General features: G+C 43.4%; 2 protein-coding genes across 2 annotated transcripts; one reads left to right on the forward strand and one right to left on the reverse strand.

Annotated features, from left to right (window-relative positions):
- Positions 890 to 4,473, forward strand: LOC109722323 (cytochrome P450 72A15-like). Its single transcript, XM_020250343.1, has 5 exons — positions 890 to 1,366; positions 2,101 to 2,321; positions 2,922 to 3,166; positions 3,294 to 3,678; positions 3,821 to 4,473. The coding sequence occupies exons 1-5, from the start codon at positions 988 to 990 to the stop codon at positions 4,244 to 4,246; spliced, it is 1,656 nt and encodes a 551-aa protein (XP_020105932.1). The 5' UTR covers positions 890 to 987; the 3' UTR covers positions 4,247 to 4,473.
- Positions 5,283 to 8,126, reverse strand: LOC109722631 (ribokinase). The gene is made up of 4 exons (XM_020250735.1): positions 7,379 to 8,126; positions 6,500 to 6,685; positions 5,696 to 5,891; positions 5,283 to 5,615 (listed from the first exon to the last, which is right to left on the reverse strand). Exons 1-4 carry the CDS (start codon positions 8,039 to 8,041, stop codon positions 5,509 to 5,511), a joined length of 1,152 nt encoding a protein of 383 aa, XP_020106324.1. The 5' UTR covers positions 8,042 to 8,126; the 3' UTR covers positions 5,283 to 5,508.

The raw sequence follows: 15,239 nt of genomic DNA on the forward strand, positions 1-15,239 counted from the left end.
TACTCTTTTTATATATATAATTTGTATTTCAAAATACTCCTGAAACTCTCATCTTCTTCCTTCCTCATGGACATCCTCGGCTGTGCCGCCTTGCCCTACTCCGCCGCCTTGCCCTCGCCCTCAAGGGAGGTACGGGCGAGGGTGCGGGATGAGCAGGATTGAAAAGGAGATGAAGAAGATAAGGGCAATTTATTCATTTTGTCACACCGTACTCTCTTGTAAAAATTTTATATTTTTAAGCAGACAAAGTATAAGTTTTTAAATGACAGAGAGGAAAAGTGAAAAAACAGATATTGACAGATGAATTTTCTATAATTTAGCTCTCCACTTTATTTAATAATCTCAATACCAAACTAAGTCTAAATCTAATAACTTAATTTTATAAAAATAAATTTACTATTTAATATTTTTGCAGTGAACTCTATAAAATTAACCAAGCCTTAAAAAAAAAAGGGAAAACTTTAAAAACCCTCCTTGTGGTTTCGTAGTTTCTCACTTTACCCCCCGTGGTTTAAAATGTATCAAATTACCCCCTGTGGTTTCTTTTTTATCTTTTCGGTAGCTTTTTCGTTAATATTTTATTAAATTATGTACAAAAAACTTCAGATACCTATCTAAATTTATCAAATATTTACTTTAGTATCCTTTAATTTTAACTTTATCACTGATTTAAGAAAAAAAAATAATAAAATTGATAAAAAAAAGAAAAAAAAGAAACCACAGGGAGCAAATTGATACATTTTAAATCACAGGAGGGCAAAATGAAAAACTACGAAACCACACGAGGTTTTTGAAGTTTTCCAAAAAAACAGTAAACTACCTATTAATAGTTCACTACACGACACACACACACAACAAAAAAAAATAAAAAAATAAAAAAATAAAAAAAATAAAAAAATCCCTTGAAGACTTTGAATTTCAGATACCTATCGCCTCACGCACTTTTGCTCCTCCCCACCCTTTACCCCTTACCCCTCGCGCGTCGCCATGGGAGTGGGCATTGAGGTCGAGGTCGAGTCGCCATGGGCGTGGGCGTGGAGCTCGGCGACGGTGGTGGTGGTGGTGGTGGTGGTGGTGGTGGGGATGGCGGTGTTGTGGGGGGTGCCGATGGTGGAGTGGGGGCTGCTGCGGCCGAGGCGGCTGGAGCGGGCGCTGCGGGCGCAGGGGCTGCGCGGGAGCCGCTACCACCCCTTCGCCGGCGACCTCCCGGAGAACGCCCGGCTCAACGCCGCCGCCCGCTCCCGGCCCCTCCCTCTCTCCCCCTCCCCCCACCGCATCGTCCCCCGCGTNCTCCCTCTCTCCCCCTCCCCTCACCGCATCGTCCCCCGCGTCTCCCCCCTCTTCCACCAAATTATGCAGCTGCACGGTCAGATATATTTTACATCTTTTCTATTCAAAAAGTACAACGGAGTTGAACTCCTCTGCTTTTAAAAATACTTGTGGCTTTTCAACCGCCAGATCATCTCAAAATTTATATAGTACTATTAATCTGTGCTGCATAGATCTTAACACGATCCGGCAGTTAAAAAAATTACTTGCATCTTAAGCTCTTATGCTTTTAAAAGCAACTTCTATGCTTTTAAAAGGACAAGAGCTCAACTCTTGTAAAATATATACTCATTTTTAGAACATACTAGTAGTTTTTTTTTTACTAGTACTGTATGGATTTTAGAAAAATATTTACTGTATCATATTTATAGCAATAACAAGTCATTCATATCTCTCCTTCTAAAAATAAAGTATAATAAAAATATTTATTTTATAATTATGATGTGATGGATTTACTCAAAAAAATTTATTTGATTAATTAGAAATGCCACGTCACTAATATAACCAGTGCATTCTAAAATTTTTCAAACTTTAGAATAATCCAGCAGTTAAAGAATTATAAGCACGTTGAGTTCCAATGCTTTTAAAAGCACGGGATCTCAACTGGGGTAAAAACAAACCCTTTGATGATCTGCCAATTCGAAGAGATGTAAGAAGTGGAGTGAAATTAAAATGCACGAAATTTTGATCTGAAATGTGTAAGATGTCGTAAAGCTTCTTTAAATGATCATTATGATGAATCTCTGATATGTGGGAAGCTCAAAACTGCAGGTAAAATTTCTTTTACTTGGTTTGGTCCAACACCCAGAGTGACAATTACAGACCCAGAGCTGGTGAGGGAAGTTCTGTCGAACAAGTTTGGGCACTTTGAGAAGCCGTCAGTGAGCCCTCTTGCAAGATTGTTGGCTGACGGGCTCGCAAACTACAAGGGCGAAAAATGGGCCAGGCACAGGAGAATCCTCAATCCGGCTTTTCATCTCGAAAAGCTTAAGGTAATTTGTGGTTTCGAAGGAACATCCGTCCTATTTCGTAGGTTACGGTGTGCGATATGGTTACGAAGGATGAACAAGATATGGACAGTTCCGACAAGATTTCATTGTCCAGAACAAAAGGGAATCCATACACATAGATGATTCTTTGGTTTCTTCTAGACAAGGATTTAAGTGCCGAGGCACAGAGTCATGTTGAGCACCAGCACGGTATGACACGGTGCCGCACCGTGCCATGCTGATGTGTGCCTTTGACGATACCTGTGTTTGGCAAATTTTATTTTCTTTGGCCCTAGTATATTTTGGATTTCTCAATATATCGTTTGTTAAATATTTGTAACTTACTGATATAATTACTTGATAGTTTCAGAAAAAAAAGGGTTTTCGGCTGTACCGTCAGTAGCAGGGTTGAGTCATGCAGATACTTTGTCGGCACCGTACAACACTGGTCATTAAATCCTTGCTTCTAGGGCATCCGACGATAAGAAATAGTTGATATGAAGCTAAATTTCCGATCTGATATACAAAGATAGATGCAGTCCAGTGTTAACTAACTCACATTTTCCTCCTCAATGAGTCTTTTCTTTGTGTGTACTTTTGCAGCGTATGTTGCCGTCGTTCTCTACTTGTTGTACTGAGTTGATCGCCAGATGGGAGAATTTAGTTCCGTCAGAAGGATCGTCTGAAATAGATGTTTGGCCGGAGCTGCAGAACTTCACGGGAGACGTCATCTCCCGAACTGCTTTCGGTAGCAGCTACCAAGAAGGACGACGAATATTTCAGCTTCAATCAGAGCTTGCCGAGCGCCTTATTCAGGCTTTTCAGTATTTGTTTATCCCAGGTTACAGGTGTGTCCTTTTCTCATTTGGGTCGATGTTCCAATTGCCTGTTACGATTTGCCGTTAAACCATTGAACTCAATCGGTTGAAATATGATGTATTTTGATAAACACTATCATTATTCGCTGTTGTATAGGTTTCTCCCGACGAAAAACAATAGTAGAATGAAAGAGATCGATGGAGAGATTCGATCGCTCCTAAGAGGCATAATCGGGAAGAGAGAAAAAGCTATTAAGGTGGGCGAAGCTACTAACGATGACCTACTGGGCTTGATGTTGGAGTCGAATATGAGGTACTTCGAAGAGAATGCAAACTCGAACCTCAAGATGAGCACTGACGAGGTGATCGAAGAATGCAAGCTATTCTACTTTGCAGGACAAGAGACGACGTCGGTATTGCTGACATGGACGATGGTTGCTCTAAGCATGCATCCCGAATGGCAGGCTCGCGCAAGAGAAGAGGTTTTGCAAGTCTTTGGGAATGGTAGACCTGATTTCGAAGGCTTGAGCCGCTTAAAGATTGTGAGTATCAGTTTAATTCTCGTAGAGTTTTTGTTCTTGTTTTCGGTGAATGAAGAATTATGCAGCGTATAGACATTGGAAGATTCGAAAGTCGTGTTAAACTAGAACATATCAGGAATAATTTGAACTCTATGTGCGACAGGTGACGATGATCTTTTACGAGGTTCTTCGACTCTACCCGCCTGTGATCTTCCTCAACAGGAAAACATACAAAGAAATGAAGCTCGGAGGCATAACTTACCCGCCTGGAGTAACCCTCATGTTGCTCACCATCTTCCTGCACCACGATCCCGACATCTGGGGCCAAGACGCATCCGAGTTCAGGCCGGAGAGATTCGCTGAGGGGATATCAAAGGCTTCAAATGACCAAGTCGCGTTCTTTCCTTTTGGTTGGGGGCCCCGCATTTGTATCGGGCAAAGTTTCGCGCTGCTCGAAGCTAAGATGGGGCTCAGCATGATCCTTCAGCGGTTCACCTTCGAGCTCTCACCATCGTACATTCACGCCCCGTACACTGTTATAACTCTCCATCCTCAGCACGGTGCTCAAATCAACTTTCGTAGGCTATGATCGATTTCGCCGTGCTCGTATACATATATATGTTAATAGTATGAGGTTTTCCAATAATAGCAAATGACAAAGTGAATGTTGTAGCACCTTTTGGTGAGTAATGCAACTGGGCATGTGTGAATTGCAGAAAAGATACATGTGTAATGGCAAATATAGTTATGTTACTCATAAACTAGCTTTACTATCTATTTCTGGTATGCTTCATTATTCCTTACTGGGAAACAACCTATGTTGATCCTCTATTCTGAAAATCAGCACAATCTAAAATTACAAATATTTTCGTTGTTTTCTCGGCGGCGGAGCTCTTTATTTCATCATTCATTACAGATGATTCTGAATTAATTATGATGCATTAGTCCTATTTGCACTGATAATGATACACTTTTGGGCTCTACAAAAGCTTTAGGGGTTCAGCTGTTTGGGGCCATGAATAGTTCATAAGCACTCTTTGCTTTAGAGTTTAGCCATAGGAGAGTAAAGAAGAGATTTTCTTTGGAAGAATCTTTTCTGGTGCTCCTATTAAAATGAAAGACATTTTCCTTTTCGCAATATTGATAAATATGAATGAGTCGGAACTTTGACTTCAACTTTTAAGTGTGTTGTTTATCTTTAGAGATTTACTTAATATATTTCACACAATTCTCGCACCTATAAATTTATTAATATAAGTAATTGACTTAAATTTTGAAGTCAAACTATTGACTGAATCAAATCAGACAAATTAATGGATTGAATAGTAAAATTAAAATTTTGAAAGATTAAATATCTGATTAAAAATGGTCTATAATTCAGATAAGTTTTGTATGTTTTTACTCTCTTATAAGCTTAAAGCGAATAACTGCAATACTACACTTGAACCTTTTTTAAGTATAAGAAGGCCAAGCCATTAAAAGATTCACCAACCAAAATATGTGACATATTTAACATGAGATCGAAACTTTATCGAGACTGCGAAGTCGCAGCACTATGCGCAATGATGCAAGCCTATGTTAATAAACCCTTTCTAGTTTGTCGAAATTTGGATAATATAACAATCTGAGACAACAAAATGCACTTTTCATTCAACCATTATAAGAGCAAATACTCGCATCGCAACGACCATTTCGGTAAAAATGTTGCTCAAAGGAGCATTCCTTGAGACTGAAAGTTGAACACTGATACAGATTACAGACAAACTCCAACATCAAATCGTCAAAAGAGGAAACTACTTACACATTTATTTTCGGAAGGAAGAAGTAAAAGAATCACCTAATTGTTTATTTTTATATAGTCTCAAGCGCGGGAGATTGGAGAAGCTCGACGACCGATTTCCTATCGGGCATGCTTGGAATGGCCCCCTTCACTTGAACACACAGAGAAGCTGCTGCAGCTGAAGTTCCAAAAAATGGATTATTTATAACATAGAAAATTTGAAATCAAAACAAAGTATTAAACATGAATAATTTGTACCAGCAAATCTTAAGCATTCCTTCATGGGCTTGCCCTCGACAAGAGCCACGGCAAAAGCGGCTGTGAATGTATCACCGGCTCCGGTGGTATCGACTACTTTGGCGGCAGGAATAACGGGTTGTCGGATAGGTTCCTCCCCTTCGACAAATAGAGCTGATCCATTCGACCCGAGTTTCACTAGGACTAGCTTGAGCCCCTGATATGATTACACAAATTACCTACTGTCTCTGTTTATACTTTAATGATAGATCACAACAGAAAGATTAAATCGAGTTCTTCAGCAAAAAAGTGTTTCTAGGATTTCGAACACAATTAAAGTTAGGCTCAAGTTGAATTTCCATTTTGTTTTGAAGTTGCTTATCTGGTATGCGTGTTCAAATTGCAATAGAATGCAGAGGTCATATAAGTCTAGTAGAGTAAGTGACATCATGAAGGAAAAGGTGGAAAGATACAAGATCAAACCCATTTTCTGCGGATTCAATAACATTATAGAATTATCATGCAGGAAATGTTGGTAGACTTTTAGCAACCCCCTCAAACTGACCCTGCAACCTTCGCCTTTGTTCCACTATGTTATACTATCTCTTCGCTCATAACTCAAATGCTCTAAAAAAGCCTAAAATGTAGGTTTCAGAAACAATGTGGAATTCGCAATATTTATACTGGACTATCCTCCAATTCAGCCAAAAGGCAATGAAACAGGATTTTGAAGCAACATAAGAATCTTACAAATAGCTTACTATGAGACGCCCAACTAAGGTAGTTGTTTTCGAGCGCAAGTAATGCTCGACATACGCAACTCACCATTTCATGGCATTTCACCGCAGCCTGACTGATCTGCTCGAATGTCTCTGTGGGCATTCCGGTCAAACGTGCCAGCTCTGTTTCATTCGGGCTAAAAATGTCCACAAAACCAAAGAGTTCCTTTGGAATAGGAGTGTCGACGCCTCCAGCATCCATTATAACAGGTACTCCAGCGCCTTTTGCTTCCTAGGTTGACAAAAACAGAGCCACAAACATAAAACTCTGTTCCAAACACTGTATCAAATACGGAGAATAGTTTAAGCAATATAATCAATATCCAAGATAAGAGACTAAATTTGTAACGAGATCTAAAATTGCGGTATCTCAAACATCAAATTGAGGCAACTAAGAAACAAAAAATCAGAGAAAAAAAAGCCAAGCTTTTTCCATGCAAATCTTCTTATAAATTTAAATCCGTTTCATATTCCAAAGAAAATTTGAACATTTGAACAACCTGAACAATAAGTCAACGTACCCAAAGATCCGAACTTTCTCATCCAAACTCTCAAAGAAATTCAAATCAATTTCACATTACAACCAAATTGAGCATTTGAGCTAATTACTTGAGCAGCAATTCATCGTACCCAAAGATTCGACCTTTGTCATTCAAAATCCTCTAAAAAAAAAAAGAGAACTCTTGACTAATTACTTGCGCAACAACGCAATTTACCCAAAATCCATTCTTTCTCATTCAAATTCTGTAAGAAACGTAAAACCCTCTTCACATTCCAACCAAAATTGAGAAAACTTGAGCTAATTACCTGAGCACCAATGCAAATGCAATGTACCCAAAATCCAACCTTTCTCAATCAAATCCTGTAAGAAATTTAAAATCCTCTTCACGTTCCAACCAAATTTGAGAAGATTTAAGCTAATTACCTGCGCGACCTGGGCGTTGACCCAATCGGGGATCTCCCGCTGGAGCAGGAGGATCCCGGCGCCGCGGACGAGGTCGAGGTCCTCGCGGCGGGGCTCGCGGGGCCACCCGCTCATGTTGGCGCCGCCGACGATGATGATGGAGTTCTGGCCGTCGGGCTGGAGCATCACGACGGCGTGGCCGGAGGGCGCGGCGCCGACGCGCGCGAGGCGGTCGAGGCGGACGCCGCCGCCGCGGAGCGCGTCCTCGATGAGGCGGCCGTGCGCGTCGTCGCCGACGCGGCCGACGAGGTAGGTGGGGTTCCCGGGGGCGAGGCGGCCGCCGCAGCAGGCCTGGTTGGCGCCCTTTCCCCCGGCGAGCGTGCGCCCCCGGCTCGCGGCGACGGTCTCTCCGGGCCGGGGGAGGCGGTCGATCTCGACGTAGATGTCGGCGTTGGCGGATCCCACCACCACGATCGGCTTCTCCTGCTCCGCCGCGCCGGCGGAGGAGAGTGCGCGGGGAACCGCCGCGGCCGCGGCGGCGGCGGCGTAGGAGGAGGGATTGAAGGGGAAGGAGAGGTGTGCGAGCTTAGGGTTAGGGTTTTGGGGGCTGTAGTAGTTGGAGCGATGCGGCGGGGAAGGGAGAGGAGGAGGGGAGTGAGGGAGGAGTCGAGCTACGGCTTTCATGGAGAAGAAGAAGAAGATGCGGAGATGGAGAGGCGATCGTCGTCGAAAGAGGCTTCAGAAAAGTCAACACTACACTCATAATATATTTACAATGAAATTCAACTATAAATAAGTTGGTGCTTTAATTTCTCAAATTAATATTAGGTCAATTTGCATAAAAAATTCACTTATTTTGGTCTTTTGCAAAATCAGGTCATTTTTTACATTTTTACAGATTCGGTCTGCTTTTTCAACAAACTGACCAAAATACCCTTATACCTTTTTCTCTTTCCTCTTTTTTTCCTCTCGTTCTTTTTTTTCTTTCTCTTCCCATAGAGCGGCGAAGGCGGAGGAGGTGGCTTGTCCGGCGCATCCTTACCCTCGTCCACACACCCCCGCACCTTCCTCATCTCCAACCTTGCCGAGGCCGCACCGCGACTTTTTTTTTTTTTCCTCTCCGACTCTCCTCCACCGTTTTCGACGACGACGCCTCTCTCGCCCTTCCCCATCCTTCTCGTCCTCTCCCTCTCCTTCCTTCTCTACCGCTTCCGACGACGACGCATCTTTGCCGGCGCCGACAATATGCCGACGCATTCTTACCCTCGCCTGCACACCCTTACACCTTCCTCGCCTCCGACCCTGTCGAGGCGACGTCGCAACTCTTTTTTTTTTTCCTCTTCGACTCTCCTCCACTGTTTCCGACGACGACGCCTCTCTTGCCCTCCTCCGCCCTTCTCGTCATCTCCCTTTCCTTCCTCCTCTGCCGCCTCCGACGACGATGCATCTCGGTGCCGGCGCCGACACCGTGGAGGTCACTGCGGCGTTGTAGCCTCGGAGCGGGGGGTCCTTAGCGGCATCGTCGTCGGCACCGTGGCCGTTGGCAGAGAGGGGTGACCAAAAAAATTATAAAAGAAGCAAGAAAAAAAAAATAAAGATAAAAAATTATAGAAAAATAAGGATGAAGATAAAATTGTATTGTTAACTGAAAAAAAACTTATAAGTTGTATTACTTAAAATGTAAACTGCAGCTTTAAGATGAAAATTACACTTTTTAAACAAAAATTACACTTTTTGGGAGATATTTACACTGTTTCTCCTCTTATTGCACTCTTTCAGATGTAAACTATATCCATTAAGATGAAAGTTATACTCTTTAAACGAAAATTGCACTGTTTCTTCTCTTGTTGCACCGTTTCTCCTCTTGTTATACTGTTTTTTATCTTAAACTGCACTCATTTAAGAGATATTTATACTGTTTCTTCTCTTGTTGCACTATTTTTTCTCTTGTTGCACTATTTCTCCTCTTGTTACACTGTTTTTCTCTTAAAGGGTGCAGTTTAAGATAAAAACAGTGTAACAAAAGAAGAAATAATGCAACAAGAGAAGAAACAGTGCAACAAGAGGAGAAACAGTATAAATATCTCTTAAAGGGGTGCAGTTTAAGATAAAAAATAGTGTAACAAGAGGAGAAATGGTGGAACAAGAGGAAAAACAGTGCAACTTTCGTTTAAAGAGTGTAATTTTTATCTTAGTTGGTGCAGTTTACATCTGAAAGAGTGCAATAAGAGGAGAAACAGTGTAAATATCTTCCAAAGAGTATAATTTTCGTTTAAAGAGTGTAATTTTTATCTGAAAGATGTACTTTACATCTTAAGTAGTGCAACTTATAATTTTTTTTTTAATTAACGATGAATTTCATCTTCATCCTTCTTTTTCTATACTTTTTTATCTCTTTTTTTTTTACTTCTTTTATAATTTTTTTTTGAAGAAGAGGGAAAGGACGAGATGGACGGGGAAGGGCGAGAGAGGCGTCGTCGTCGGAAACGGTGGAGGAGAGTGGGAGAGGAAAAAAAAAAAGTCGTAGTGCGGCCTCGGCAGGATCAGAGACGAGGAAGGTGCGGGGGTGTGCGGGCGAGGCCGCTATCTGGGAAGAGAAAGAAAAAAAGAATGAGAGAAAAAAAAAAGAGGAAAGAGAAAAAGATATAAGGGTATTTTGGTCAGTTTGCTGAAAAAACGGACCGAATCTGCAAAAACGAAAAAGGTGGCCCGGTTTTGCAAAAGCCCAAAATAAGTGAATTTTTTATGCAAATTGGCCTTGATATTATAATTCTAGTAGATTTTTTTTTTCTTTAATATGTATACATTTGAAATTTGGCCAATTTGCTTAAAAAATCCACTTATTTTGGGCTTTTGCAAAACCGGGCCATCTTTTTTGTTTTTGCAGATTCGGTCCGCTTTTTTGTCCACCGGACCAAAATGCCCCTCGTATACAAAAGCTGCCCGCGTATTTCCCGACATACGTATACTACCCTACCCTACGGTCTGGCGCGCATTAAATGCGCCGTTTCCGCCTTACGCAATCTCGCTCATTTCTTGGAACCCGGACCACATTCGCCCCTCTATTCGCCGACCCTGCTGTTTGCTGTTCGGCTTTAAGACTTTAATACAATTTCTCAAGATAAATGACAAAAACTGCACTCCCCGCAACAGGGATAATAGTGCAACGCAAAGTAGCAACGCCAGAAAAAATGGTGCAACTGCCCTTCTAACAGTGCAACGTAGGGTAAAAGACTACAACTGTGATTGTAATGGTGCAATGTGGTCGACAGAATAGTTCAATGGTTTCAGAAAGCAAAGGCGTCGGAGAAGAGACCGAATAGCAAACACTGGGTGCGGAGTAGGAGGAGGCTCCACCACCTCTTTATTGCCGCCGCCGCTGTGGCGCTTCACCTCCGCGCGCCAGGGATAATAGTGCAAGGCGAAGGTTCTACGGCAAGAGAAATGGTGGAACGAACCTTCTAACATGCAACCGTAGCCTCGTTCCAGTGCAACCTCTCCATAACTAGTCAAAATTTTACTTATTTTATTTCATAATGTAATCTTAAGCTAATAGTGCAAATGAAAGGACATGAGGGCCGTCGATAATACCGGGGCGGAGTGGGAGGAGGCTCCATGACGTCTTTATCGCCGCCGTCGCCGTGTCGACTTCACCTCCGCGCGCCAGGGATAATAGTGCAACGCGAAGGTTCTACGGCAGGAGAAATGGTGCAACGACCCTTCTAACAGTGCATCCGTAGCATCGTTCCAGTGCAACCTCTCCATAACCATTCAAAATTTTACTTATTTTATTTCATAATGCAATCATAAACTAATAGTGCAAATGAAAGGGCATGGGGGCCATCGAAAATACCGGGGCGGAGTGGGAGGAGGCTCCACCACCTCTTTATCGCCGCCGCCACCATGTCGACTTCACCTCCGCGCGCAAGGGATAATAGTGCAAAGCGAAGGTTTTACGGCAGGAGAAATGGTGCAACGGCCCTTCTAACAATGCATCCGTAGCATCGTTCCAGTACAACCTCTCCATAACCATTCAAAATTTTACTTATTTTATTTCATAATGTAATCATAAGCTAATAGTGCAAATGAAAGGGCATGGGGGCCGTCGAAAATACCGGGGCGGAGTCGGAGGAGGCTCCACCACCTCTTTATCGCCGCCGCCGCCGCCGTGTCGCTTCACCTCCGCGCGCTAGAAATAATAGTACAACGCGAAGGTTCTACGGCAGGATAATGGTGCAACGACCAGTCTAACAGTGCATCCGTAGCCTCGTTCCAGTGAAACATCTCGATAACCAGTCAAAATTTTACATTATGAAGCTTTCATGCACTTTTTTACCGTATTTTGTATTATCGTCAAAGTCAATGAATATTTTTATACTATATTAATAAAGAGATCCCTTTCTTTACATTGTTACGTCGTGGATCTAAATACATCTGTATAATTTATTATTTTATTACACCGCGTTGAGCATTATTACACTATTACAGCCGATTTTGCACTATTACTTCCGTCCCAATATGCCATTCTTTGACTGTTTAACACGATTAAAAAGTGCAACGCATTGTAAACGAGCTCAACCATGTTCGTTTTAGTGCAATAATATCGTAGTAATCGTTCAATAGTTTAAAGTAATGGTGCAACGACTCGAACCTTTTTTACAGTGCAACCTTTCCTAAGGAAACTTCGTTGTGTCCGCCGGTGTCCCTTCGCCTCACTTACCGGCCACCGCCATCTTTGCTCATCCACTCGAGTATAACGTTCACATCAATGTATTTACTCTGTCGCAATATTTAATGCGACTGGCGTGTGAAACGCTATTCGCCATTGCCAGTGTTTGCTGTTCGTTTCTCGCTGTTGTCTGTTTGTAGTGCTTACGTTTCATGTTTTGTATGGATTCTTACGCTGTTTCCTGAATAGGTTGGCCCATACTAGCATCCCACTAACTTTCAAACTACTGTTGCTCCTAATTACCCTATTCTAAACCTTCACTGCGAAACAAACTGCCTTGCAACCCCTATTTTCCTTAGCAACCGCATTGCTCTTTGTGACCATCATCTTCTGCTTCGAATCCCATCGGTCAAGAAACGACCTATCTAAATCTACGTAGCTTGCAATGGCGTCGAAGTCGTCGGAATCTACTGATTCATCGTCTGCCGACGGCCGTAAGGCGCCTTCGCGGCCGGTTGCCGGCGGCCCCGCCAGTAGATTCATTATGAATTCGCGGTGTTTCGTCGGAGCGTACAGAAAGACTTACGCGTCTATCGTGAAGCCGCATCATCTCCCCGTTATTCAGAGGACGGTATTCGGTAATATCTTACACTTCTCCGACATCACCTCAAATAGGCCTATGCTGGAGTTCATCCTCCGACATTGGAAGGAGGGTGTAGAATTCGAAATAGGCCCTCAAGTTATACGCTTCACGGCCAAGGAGGTGGCAGTTCTTCTTGGATTACCCCTGTCGGGCCAGGCTCTAGACCTAACCCTCAATTTAGGGTCGGATATTCAGAATCGGTTTCTTGAGGGGCAGAAGGTCGACCGCAAGAACCTAGAGGTGGTGTTGAAGGAGATGTCGAATAAGCAGGGCGAAGAGGACATTACCGACTTTGTCAAATTACTTATTCTTTATTTTTTTTATTGTATTCTTTTCACCAATACCAATAATCTCTGCCCCAAAGGACTGGTGGGGCTTGTAGATGATCTCCCCGCACTGTCATGGTACAATTGGCCGGAAGCAGTACACCGACTTATAATTGACAGCCTATGCTCCGCCACGGCCAAATTGCAAGCTAATTCGAAGCGGGTAGGATACGTTCTTGGATGCACCCTGCTTCTCCCAGTAAGTGTATATTGTTCAAGTAATCGTGCAAGATAATTATTATGTGCTTTCAATCGTTCATGCGTGTACAGATTTGTAGTGTAATCGTGTAAAAATAATCTATTATATGCTTAAATCTAGTAACTGTGTGAACTCTAGTGTAATATTGTCTTTGCATTCAGGTGTGGATATATAAGCACACTGGATATAGATGTTCCCTGCCTTCCCGTCGTGCAATATTTTCTCGTGTCCAGAGGTGGGATACGATTAGATGGTCTCATCGTTTGCGAGGATCATCAAGAGTGAAGGAGGATTTTAACTTCACTACATGCCGCCGCAGGCTCGACCTCTCCCCGGAGGAACTACGCCTGGTGGGTGTCATGGCTCAAGTTCCACGGCGTCACCGCCGCCCCAGGAATGAGGAACCTCCGAGGGGTTATAAAGAGGTGATGGCGGCAATTAGCCGTCTGGAGTCCGTGGTGTTCAGTCTTGCCACCTCCGTTGCCGGCATACTGAGCAATCCGGCACTCCTACCAACACCAAAATCCACCCCGGCACCTATTGGAAGTATCAAAAGCAAGAAGAGGAGACACGAAGGAGTGCAAATACCAAGCCCCCAACCGTCTAAATCATCTGAGCGATCGACACAGGGAGCTAAAAAAGGAAGGATAGGAACGTCCGTATTGGCGATGCCCGCACCGATCTGGGCCATTAAGGAGAATCCCAAAATCGGGAAAGAACGGTCGGCAAGTTCTTCAAAATCTAGAAAGGATGGGGCACGCCAAAAACTAGAGAGTCCGCTAAAGGCTCCCAAGGACTCTCGTAAAAATCGCACGCCGGGGAGGGGCAAACGATTTCGAAGCCCGTACGATCTCCGACCTCGCTGGGGACAAAAGAATAAAGCCGACAACCCAATCGCCGACGTATGTGACGCCCTTATTATTTTACATTCTCAACAAACGATTGATTCTAATATGGCATCTCCATAATAGTGTAACTCTACAAGACTTGGATTAATAAAATCATGTTTTAGTTCTATAATTGTGTAACCTTTATTATAATCGTGCATCATATTCTAAAGTAGTGTAACATAGAACACATTATTTGTATGCAGGTCCCCCACCGAGATGGAGCGTCAAGCCGCAGTCGCCGCGCCCGCTCAATATATATGAAGAAAATGTCGAAGAAAGCGACAGTCGAACAACGGGACTTTTCGCCGGCAAGTCGGTTTTGCATCAAGGTGAAGTATGTAATAGTGTAAGTTGTAATTAAATAGTGTAATTCCTAACGAATTTGTTTATGTGACGTCAAATATTTTTTGAAAATGTCAGCTGATGGACGTCGTCATCGAAATATGTGAAGACGTCCAACCGTTATCTTCACTACCAGAGGTGCCGGCGGCGGAGGAAAAGGGGGAGGAGGAGGCCGCGGAGGACGCAGCCGCCAAGAAAATTGTGGAGTTGGTTGTTGGGGCGGTAGAGGTGGAGGCTGCACCAGTGATAGCGCCGGCGGCGGAGGCTCTGAGGAAAAGGTGGAGGCGGCGACAGCTCCGACGGAGGATGAAGAAAAGGAGGAGGTGGAGGCTGCACCAGTGACAGCGCCAGCGGCGGAGGATGCAGGCTCTGAGGAAAAGGTGGAGGCGACGACAGCTCCGGCGGAGAATGAAGAAAAGGAGGAGGCGACGGCGGCGGCGGAGCATGTGGTCAAGGAGGCGAAGGCGGCGGCTGATGATGCGGTAAAGGAGGCGAAGGCGGCGGCAGAGGATGTGGTCCCGGCGCCTACCCACACTGCGAAGTCTTCCATGCCGGAACCCAGCACTATACCGGTATGTGAATATTGCACTATTATCGATCTTTAAAGCGATTCAGCTTATAATAGTGTAATAAGGTCCAGTAATGGTGTAATTCATTGAGTGTAACAGCTTATAATAGTATAATAAGGTCCAGCAATGGTGTAATGCATTGAGTGTTTAACTCTTTATTTGATTGTTATACAGCCCCCAATAATCATCAACATCCCGGAGTTGAAAGAAACATCAAAAAAATAAAAGGCCCAAAAACTTAAAT

The sequence above is a fragment of the Ananas comosus genome, linkage group 16 (assembly GCF_001540865.1).
Source record: "Ananas comosus cultivar F153 linkage group 16, ASM154086v1, whole genome shotgun sequence".
Taxonomy (NCBI): Eukaryota; Viridiplantae; Streptophyta; class Magnoliopsida; order Poales; family Bromeliaceae; genus Ananas; species Ananas comosus.

What these genes read in the sequence shown, in the direction of transcription:
- LOC109722631 (XM_020250735.1), bottom strand. Translation starts at nt 8,041, where the DNA reads ATGAAAGCCGTAGCTCGACTCCTCCCTCACTCCCCTCCTCCTCTCCCT. An exon ending in CGGTGAAATGCCATGAAATG is followed by an intron (nt 5,892 to 6,499) that starts GTGAGTTGCGTA and finishes TAATCATATCAG; the next exon opens with GGGCTCAAGCTAGTCCTAGT. An exon ending in GGAATGCTTAAGATTTGCTG is followed by an intron (nt 5,616 to 5,695) that starts GTACAAATTATT and finishes TTGGAACTTCAG; the next exon opens with CTGCAGCAGCTTCTCTGTGT.